General features: G+C 35.3%; 2 protein-coding genes across 3 annotated transcripts; both read left to right on the top strand.

Annotated features, from left to right (window-relative positions):
- The first annotated feature begins 242 nt into the window (after positions 1-242).
- LOC145137512 (homeobox-leucine zipper protein HAT14-like) lies at positions 243-3433 on the top strand. Of its 2 annotated transcripts, none has more exons than XM_079071636.1 (4): positions 243-639; positions 1236-1642; positions 2519-2598; positions 2892-3433. In XM_079071636.1, the coding sequence occupies exons 1-4, from the start codon at positions 321-323 to the stop codon at positions 3166-3168; spliced, it is 1083 nt and encodes a 360-aa protein (XP_078927762.1). In that variant the 5' UTR covers positions 243-320; the 3' UTR covers positions 3169-3433. The 2 variants fall into 2 exon arrangements, with proteins under 2 accessions (XP_078927762.1, XP_078927761.1); XM_079071635.1 differs by having other exon boundaries at positions 1227-1642.
- A 3145-nt stretch (positions 3434-6578) lies between these two features.
- Positions 6579-8350, top strand: LOC145139183 (uncharacterized). Its single transcript, XM_079073100.1, has 3 exons — positions 6579-6700; positions 7079-7794; positions 7884-8350. Exons 1-3 carry the CDS (start codon positions 6579-6581, stop codon positions 8348-8350), a joined length of 1305 nt encoding a protein of 434 aa, XP_078929226.1.
- Positions 8351-10258: the final 1908 nt, after the last annotated feature.

The raw sequence follows: 10258 nt of genomic DNA, 5'->3' as shown, positions 1-10258 counted from the left end.
TATCAAGTGACATTGTGGTCCTGGTCCGGTCCTCTGGATTATCTCTATAAGTCTATTTTACCCTTGCCATTCTAATTTCAAAAAATGAGAAGAATATATATATTTGAACTTCTAAGGTATTATGGTTTAAAGAAAACAAAATATGACCAAAACCAAATGATTATGCCTAGACCAGCTTTGTTTATACATTAAAGTATTTTGCACATAGCTTCTATTGAAAGATCTCTCCCTTGAAGCTCTCCTTTCAATACACACATACGCACACTTCCCTTTATAAAAGTCTCCTGCATATCATTAGAGATTTTCTAGAGAGAGAAATAATGGAGCTTGCTCTAAGCTTAGGAGATGCGCCAAAAACAATCTCGGTTGCCGATCAAAGCAGATCACAGCAGCAGAAGGTCAAGGAATTAGGGTTTTGCATGAACGTAGGAAGCAGCAGCGCTAGCATTAAGACTCCAGATCATGATCAGTATAAGAACTTCAGTGAGAAAAACGATGATGATAAAACAAACTGTTCTTCATCATCGTCGGATCAACCACCTCTTCAGCTTGATCTCCTCCCTTTCTCACCAGCTCTCAACCAATCTCCACCACCACCACCTTCTGGCGGCCGTCCTTTTCCATGGCCGTCTCAAATTTGTAAATTCCACTTTCTCCCTACTTTTTTGTGTTCGATCCTATCCAGTGTTAATTATCTACAAACATTTCATGATTTCTTAATTTAATTTTCAAAAAGAATTAGTTTGCTTATTTAGGTAATTAAGCACAACCACAAGATCATATATACAATATATAAATTCCCATTTTTTCCCAAAATCAAAAAAAAAAATACAGGGTTGTTATTAATCCCCCCCCCCCCCCCCCCCCGGGGTGTCCAAGCAAATTACAGAAAACAATCGATCGCTTAATCCCCCACCATATGGTATAAAAAGATGGATGTCTTTATTCTTTTTCTCAAAAAGTGCTATTTTTTATGAATCTTGTTACATCAACACAAAAACCGGTTTTTTATTTGTTGCTTTTGAAGAGTTGATTTATATTTGACTATATGTGGTTTCTACTCTCATCTTCGAATATCAATGTCATGGAAGGCAATATATATGCGTAGCTAAAATTTAACAGTTATATTTGACACATTCATATTTTACTACCCTTCAAATTTTTCAAAAATTTTCAGGTTTTTTATGATACCTCCCTTAATAATATGCGTAGCTAAACTTTAACAGTTATATCAGACCCAGATTCGAAAACTAAACGAGGAAAAGGGCTGGATGTGAAGCCAATAACAGCAGTATATGATCCAGACAATGGTGAAGAACCCGCGACCCTTCAGTCTTCTCCTACGGACAGTAACAGTGATACATCATCATTTCAAATGGATTTCTCTTCCATTTTCAGGAGCAGCACTGGTAGCAGTAGATTGCCATTAAAGAATAGGGATTTGGAATTAGTAACGGGGAATATGGATTATTTAGTGGGAGTTTCAGAAAGAGATCATCAACGAGTTTCTTCAAGACGAGGAGGGTATGTTGGAACTAGTGATGAAGATGAAAATGGGTTGGGCAGAAAGAAACTCCGACTCACTAAAGAACAGTCTGCTTTTCTTGAAGAAAGCTTCAAAGAACACAATACCCTCAACCCTGTAAGTCTCTTTTTCATTCATAAGATGACGGAAATAGATCTATACTTGAACTCATGTTGAACCCATTCACTCTCCTGTAAAATTGTAAAAGGTGATTATTGTGCAACTACGTAGGATCATAGAAAGAACCTAATAGTATTTTCGTCTCTAGCTAATCAAGAAGGTCTATGCAAGTGAACTATGAGTAATTAATGAAGAACCCTCTCCTTTCCAATTAAACATATAATACCTTAAAATTTCATGCATCCAACATCACAAAAAGCTCCCTAAGCTTAAGTCATATTTAGAGAGAAAGAACGTATATATGTTTGAACTCATATACATCCTATCACATACACCAACTTCTAACTAGGGTTGTTAAAATTTGATATTTGATACCATTTCGTCAAAGAAGTAGTCGTATGCATCTGCCAATCATATCATATAAGAGGTTGTCATTGAACAACAGACCTTAAACAAAGAATGTACATATATTAAATGTAATCCGTAGCTTAATTCCCGCTAGCTTTCTTATTAATCAATTTCTTGATGTTCAATATAAAAAACAAAGAATGTATATATATTCTTATCTGTATATATATTATTCTCTCTTCTAAAACCCACACGCATATAGATACTCATTCATAGTCGAATCACTCATTAGGGATAATATTATTTTCCAATATGCATCTGCATTGCTTAATTAGACATTCTTGGAAAAAATAGGGTTCCCCCAATCTCAGTTAAGTTTTATTAAAATTTATATATATTATAGGTTGGAATTCCCAAAATGAAAAAAGTAATCCATAATTGCAGGAACTTCGTTTTATTGTTTACACTTGCATGTTCTTGTACCGATTATTAATGCCTTTGTTTAATTACAAATTATTTTTGCAGAAACAAAAGCTAGTTCTAGCAAGCCAGCTGAATCTTCGTCCAAGACAAGTTGAAGTGTGGTTTCAAAACAGAAGAGCAAGGTATAATTAATTATATTAACAATAAATTACTAACATTAATTAATACTAACAGTAACTGCCCAGTAATCAGTTTGTTATGTAGTGGGTATACGTACTTTCTTATGATATTGATGAGTTGATCATTTCGTGCAAATCATTTGCTGAGTAATCACCAGGACTTGAAAACATTTCGTCCATTAATGTAGTTTAATTAACCCTGGTGATTCTTAAAAATTTATAAGAATATTAACCCAGTACTACTTATTATTGAACGGGAAACAATTTGAAGTAATTGATTTAATTAATGATCCCAGAACAAAGCTGAAGCAGACTGAGGTGGATTGTGAGTATCTAAAGACATGCTGTGAAACATTGACAGAAGAAAACAGGAGATTGCAAAAGGAGCTTCAAGAATTAAGAGCCTTAAAGACTTCCCAGCCTTTTTACATGCAACATCCTGCTACCACCCTCACCATGTGTCCTTCCTGTGAGCGAGTCGTCACCACCACTTCTACAACAACTCCAGCCAGCAAGCCCACCACCACCACCACAGTCCTCCAACAAACCACCAGTGACTGCCCATCACACTAGCTAGTAGCAAAACATCATAGATCGCGATGCATTGATGTCATTATCTTCTGCGAAGTCTTCTGGCTGGTGGGAATCTGATTAACTGAAGAACGTGGGAACAATATACAGCAAACAGTTTGAACCTGGTCGGAAGTCTTATGGCGATGCATTGTTGATTGATGTACGTCTTTTGTTGTTTGTCTAGTTTTAGGGGCTATTTTAATTATGCAATTGGAGGACTATGGTTTGACCAAGAATGATATAGAAGAAGAAATTAAAGGTGTCTTTTTCTTTTGTTTAACGTTACTTTATCTTTTTGTCGGTATGCTGGTCTGTCACATATTCATTATTTACGTTTCTTTTTCATATTCTTTCTATAAATTGATCTCACGTAACATTTATAAAGCTCGGCATGCCTTTTCATGCAAGGGTTTGTAACGCAGCTATCTTAAACCACTACCTGCTAGCTAGTTACTGGAGCTACTTGATATATTGTTTCAAAGTTGCTAATGTGACCACCTTTGTAGTGTTATTTCTAATCTCTCTCTCCATTGTTTCACAATGTAAAACAGTATAGACATCATTTGGGTTGTGGTAACGAAAAAGCGTTGGGCCCGGAGTCACGCTCGCATTTATCAAAAGACTTTGGGACGTTATTTGTATGGAGATCTTGGTGATTATCGATTATCATTCCAGGGAGTAATGCATTTTTCATCACCCTAGTTTCGAAATCAGTGACCCATTAATTGTACGGACTTTAGACGTATTAATCTGATTGGGTGTGTTACTAAATTTATTACTAAAATGCTCACAAATAGACTTAAAAAGGTTTTTTTTTTTTTTTTTTTTTGAAACAGCAAACTATCTTAAACATACTCTTAACTATCGTCTATGTCTCTTTAGAGACTTGAACTCATGACCTCTCATTTGAGATGATCACTCTTTAAAGAGGTTATTATAGTTAGGAGAAATCAATCTTCATAAGTTGTAGGACTATATTGGATGAAAATTAGTCGTTAACGAACTCATCAATTGGGATAAAAAGAGAAAAAAAAAATATTTCTTATATTTAAGGTGGATTTTGAGAAGGCCTTCTATAGTGTTAATTGAAACTTTGTGGACGACAAGATTCTGGGGTTTAGCATGAAATAGAGGAATTAGGTTCGGTCTTTCCTCTCATCGGCTAGGGTTTCGGTAAGTCCCTTACCGAACAATTCTCCATGGAAAGAAAGATGCGACAAGGTTACACATATCATCATTCTTTTTCATATTTGATACCGGGGGGAGGGGGGATTAGCAATTTTTTAGGCTCTAGGGATTCAGCGTAAAAAAATAGTGGCCCCTTATCCCCATCTATCAATATGTTGACAGTGTTATTTTCTTGGCGAATGGTCGGAAGATAATAAATGGAATCTCATTTTTATATTGAGGTGTTTTACCTTATTTACGGGCTAAGGCCCTGTTTGATAAGTGTCTTTCCAGCCCCAAAAAGATCTTTTCGGCTGAATGGGCCGAAAAGACCGTTTGATTTACACAAAAAACTTCGTCTTTCCAGGTAAGATTGGGCTTTCCCACAAAGCCACAAAAAGAAGTCTGAATGGAAAAAAAGAACGCATTGGACATTTGTGCCCTAACAAAAAAAACGCATACATCCGTCGCTGCAATCTTCGATCACCCCATCATCGGCTCTACCCACCTTCCATCGCCTCCATCTTTCGTCGCCGGCCAACCTCCTCCCGCCAAGCAGCCCACCGCCGCCCCACAGGTTTCATCTTCTCCTTTTGTCGATCCATCAACAAGTTTCTCATCTTTTTTTTTCTTTTTTTCGATCCATCAGCAAGGGTTTTCAATTAAGCTTTCTTTTTTCCTGATTTCGAAATTATGAGTGAAATCAAAATCAAAACATGTTTCTGTGAACAAGTTTTTTTTTCTAGAATTTCTTATTTTTCAAAATTTGTGCATTATACTTGTTTTTGTGGTTGAAATCAAAATTAGAACATGTTTTTGTGGTTATTGAAGCATACATTCATGTTGTGGTTATTAGAACATGCTGATTTTTGTTCAAATATGCTGATTTTTTTGAACAATATGCTGTTTTTTGTGAACATATATGATGTTTTGTGAACATAAATGTTGTTTTGTGAACATAATTGCTGAACTAATGAATATATATGCTGTTTTTTGTGTATATATGTGTAAAATTTTGATTGTAAATGCTGTTTTTTGTATATACATGTAGAATTTTAGTTATAAATGTGCTGTTTTTTTTTTACCATACATGCTGAAATTATGAACATATATGTTGTTTTTTTGTATATACATGCAGAAATTTGGTTATATATATGTTGTTTTTTGTACACATATGCTGAATTTTGGTTATACATGCTGTTTTTTGTTTATACAAGCTGAATTTTGGTTATATATGTTGTTTTTTTAATATATGCATGCTGAATTTTGGTTATATATGCTATTTTTTGTATATAAATGCTGAATTTTGGTTATATATGTTTTTTTTTGTATATGCATGCTGACTTTTGGTTTTATATGTTGTTTTTTTGTATATACATGTTGATTTTTGGTTGTATTTGCTGTTTTTTATACATATATGCTGAATTATATATATATATGTTGTTTTTTTATTATAGACATGTCACAAAGGAAATCTAGAATCATTTGGGACCAAAGTTTAGACAAAACTTTTCTTGATGCTTGTATCCATGAAGTAACCACTAATGGTCGTGAGGGTAGTGCCCTCAAACCAAACTCATGGAAAGTTGTAGCCGAAAAATTATTAAAGGAACACGGTTTAGTTGTTGACCAAAAACAGATGAGAAACCACTACGACTACTACAAAGGAAAGTATCAAGCTTGGGTGAAACTTAAAAGCAAAACCGGAAATATATATGATCCTTTAACAAATAAATTTAATTTGACTGACGAACAATGGGAGACGGAGACGAAGGTAATATATACTCGTCTAATTTTAAAACAAATAGTGGAAATATGATTATTTTCTTTTAATGGTTTGATAATTTCAAAATTGTAAACAGTTGAACAAGATTGTAGGAGCTTTGAAAACTGTGCCCCTCCTTTTCCCTGATCTATGCACCCAATTATTTGAAGGTTCAACCTTTACCGGCTTTGATAGTTGGGGGCCATCTTCTACACTCCCCCGTCATACTCCTGAATACACTGAGCATCACTTTGATGAGGTTCAATGCACCCAAACGGAAACCCCCGACTCAACCCAACACGTAGCTGCAAGTGAAGAATCCTCCGGACATTCGAAAAATAGGAGAGTAGGTGGAAACAAAAGAGCTGGTGGAAACAAGAGAAACGCAAGGGCACTAGAAGTTGAGGAGGAAATCATCAAGTTTGCAAGGACGCTTGTGGAACAAAACCAAAGAAGTGAACAAAATCAAAGAAGTGAAATGGATAAGGACATAGATGCATGTATGGAGAAATTGGCAAAAATGGGATGGGGAGAAGAAGATGAAAGACACAAGACCGTTCTTTTGTTATTTGCTGAAAGTGCCGATATTAGGAAAGTTTGGTTACGACTTACGCCTACTACTTGTGACTCGTGGGTGAGGAGTGTAGGAATGAAGTTTGGTTACCTTTGATGACTTTTTCTATGACTTTTATTATTGTTGCATGACTTTTGGATGTTAGGTTTGATGACTTTTTCTATGACTTTTGTTATTGTAGCATGACTTTTGGATGTTAGGTTTAATGACTTTTTCTATGACTTTTGTTATGTTACGTCTGATGAATTTTATATGCATGAGTTTTGTTATTGGATAATTTTTGGTGCATCACTTTTGTTATTAGATAAATATTTTTCTTGTTATATACTTTATATTTGACATGTTATAAATATTTTGGTTGTTTATTTTATATTTGACATGTTATATGTAATTGTATTTTACAGGTCAAGTATGATTTCTAATGGTGAAGCTTTAGCTTTTCTTTTACTTGTCTTGTATTGGTTGAGGTTAAACCGACCAAGGCTAAAAAAAATTCATAGAATAAGAGATAACGATACGAGCGGGTATGCGTATACGCAAGATTTGATACACGGGGACCCTATCGAATGTTACGATATGATGCGTCTTACACAAGAGGCATTTGTTTTATTATGCAATCATTTTAAGCAAAGAAGTTGGTTGCAAGCTAGTAGAACAATAAGCATTGAAGAGAAGATGGCTATGTTTTTACATGTTATAGGACATAATAAACGTTTTCGAGCGGTTAAAGGAAGATTTCATCACTCCACACAAACCATTCATCAATGTTTTCATGAGGTCTTAAATGCAATGATGTGTTTTGCAAAAGAAATTATAGTACCAACAAATCCTAATCCAACAAGACATGCCTCAGAACGACAAAGACGGTTAAAAGCTATATTTTCCGGAGCAATAGGTGCACTAGATGGAACTCTTGTACATGCAGTTGTGCCCGTTGATCAACAAACGCGGTATAGGGGAAGAGGAAAAGGTGAATGTTATCAAAATGTATTAGGAATTTGTGATTTTGATATGATATTCACCTTTGTATGGGCTGGATGGGAGGGCATAGCACATGATTCAAGAGTTTTGAAAGAAGTTGCATTCAATCCGTCTTCCGAATTTCCATTCCCTCCACCAGGTTTCTAATATTTATATAAATTTATCTATATTCTTTATATAAGTTTTATTATCTATATTCTTTATATAATAAATGTCACTCACCTACAGATAAATATTATATTTGTGACGCCGCATATACCAACACCCGCGGGTTCATGGCTCTGTACCGTGGCACTAGGTATTGGTTAGCCGATTTTCGAGGACGTCGACCTTTAACTAAAGAAGAAAGGTTCAATCTTGCTCATGCACAACTTAGAAATGTTATTGCGCGTGCTTATGGTGTATTGAAGGCAAGATTCCCAATCTTAAAACAAATGGCTCCTTATCCTTTTCCGACACAAAGAGACATAGTCATTGCTTGTGTTGCGGTCCATAATTTTATAAGGAAATACAATATCCAAGATGAGATATTTGCAAATTTTGAAGAGAATGTTATGGTTAATCCTGATGTGCACGGTGGAGGAATTGAGAGCGAAACCACACAAGGCATAGAATGGGGTTCAGAAGCCGTTGAATACATGACTATTTTGCGTGATCAGATTGTTAATCAACTACTTTCACCTGGTTTACTTTAGAGATGTATGCAAATTAGTATGTTATTTTCAATTTCAGTATGTTTCTATTTGGATTTTGATTGATTTATGTTTAATTACTTTGTAAGACAATTTGTATTCGGATTTTTAAATGATTATTATGTAATTTTGATTTTGTATGATAATTTGTATGTTTTTATAACTATTCAGCAACTTCATCCGTCACAGAATAAAACAGCAGGGTAATATGGTCATTTTTCATCATTCAGCACAGTCAGTCATATGTACAATCAAACAGCATGATTTCTTTCCCAGTCAGAAAACTTTCCCAGACAGCACTTTCCCATACAGCACTTTCCCAGACAGCAACTATCAAACGGCCCCTAAAAGTTAATTATGGTAAGGCGGTTGTCGTTGGGGTGTACAATTCCGAACTCTTGGATAAGGCATGTTAGATGAACTTTGGTGAGGGTTCCCTCCGGTTTAACTGCCATGGTACTCTCGATTAATAAGTTCCAAAGAAAGCTTTTCAGATGGAAGTCGAGGAATTTATCATTTGGGACAAGGCTTGTCTTGTGCAAAGCAGTCGGTGGCAACCTTGACCTGTATTTTTTTTTCACTTTATAAATCCTCTTCCATGGTTATTAAAATATTGGAGAATTTTTTACGAACTTCTTTTTTTTGGGGGGGGGGGGTAACTTGGATAATAGTGAGATAATTTTGATAGCAAGGAGAAAATTCTTAAATGGCAAGGAGAAAAGTGACGTTGATGTTAGTTGTTTAATGGAGTTTTAACCATGCCTTACCTGGAAAGTGGTGGTCTCATCGGAACGATCGCGTCTTCAAACTAAATTGGATAAAAACTCTATTTTACGGAGTGGGTCGAACTTGTTGCTTTTAATTGGATTTTTATTAGAGGATAAAAAGGTTTGTTACTTAATTAGACTAACTTGGTGTCGTGATCTGAGCATTAATTTTTACCTCTAATCTTTAATCTACGTTCTCGCTAGATATGTATTCTAATAAAAGTTCCTTCACTACAAACATAATAGCATTTAATGGTACAAACTTTCAATGACACTCTTTTGTGCCATTATATCATGTTATTAGTAGCCCAATTCATTAATATACCTTTCTATCCTCTAATTAAAATCTTCATATGGTCTTTGTTGTTTGGTTTTGACAGGTGAAAAAGTCAAACACGCTTCAAGACACTTGGCCAGATCTATCTTCATGGTCAGCCACCAATAGTAAGGTTTCATATCCATATACATCTCGATGCTTTTGGGATGCACCAAGTATCTTGACTTGTGAGCTTCATACAACATCAATTTTTGATTTGACTTGTGAGCTTCATTCAACAACAATTTTAGAATTTCGTCATATAATGGTACCAAAATTCTTCCTTGGAAAGCCTTTAATCTGTCTCGGTTCATTTCAAAATTAATAGACTGTTCCAACTTCTCTTTGTTAATGTTATCATTATGAATCGCTTCTTTTTGTGATTCCCTCATTAATATATCTGAAACTGATCACACAATCCTTATCCTTAATGTTTAAATTCATCTCATGTATCTAATTTTTTTCTGACTGAACGCATCCTCTATAATATTTGGCTTTTACCGGATGATAAAGTATCTCACAATCATGCACCATCCCGATTTCTAGTTCATGGGATCTCGGCATGGCGCGGTCGTGAGTTGTCCGCAGAGCAGCCACGTCGATTAAATAAGAATCACAGTTGTTAGTTGTCGCGGCGCGACGACCGTCTCAGCCCAAAACCATAAGTTTCGTGCCTTGAGCCCTATTTAAGGGTTGTGGTGGCTATGGTTTCTATAACCCTTAGCCTCTATCACCTCCAAGAAAATAATATCAAACCTTAGCCTCATTTTGCCCATTTTGAGCTCATTTTACTTGTTTTGTGCCCATTGAAGGAAGAAGGAGTGCATT

This window comes from Lactuca virosa, chromosome 9 (genome assembly GCF_052849685.1).
Source record: "Lactuca virosa cultivar CGN04683 chromosome 9, Lactuca_virosa_CGN04683_v6, whole genome shotgun sequence".
Taxonomy (NCBI): domain Eukaryota; kingdom Viridiplantae; phylum Streptophyta; class Magnoliopsida; order Asterales; family Asteraceae; genus Lactuca; species Lactuca virosa.
This window is presented reverse-complemented; position numbering and strand designations above follow the sequence as displayed.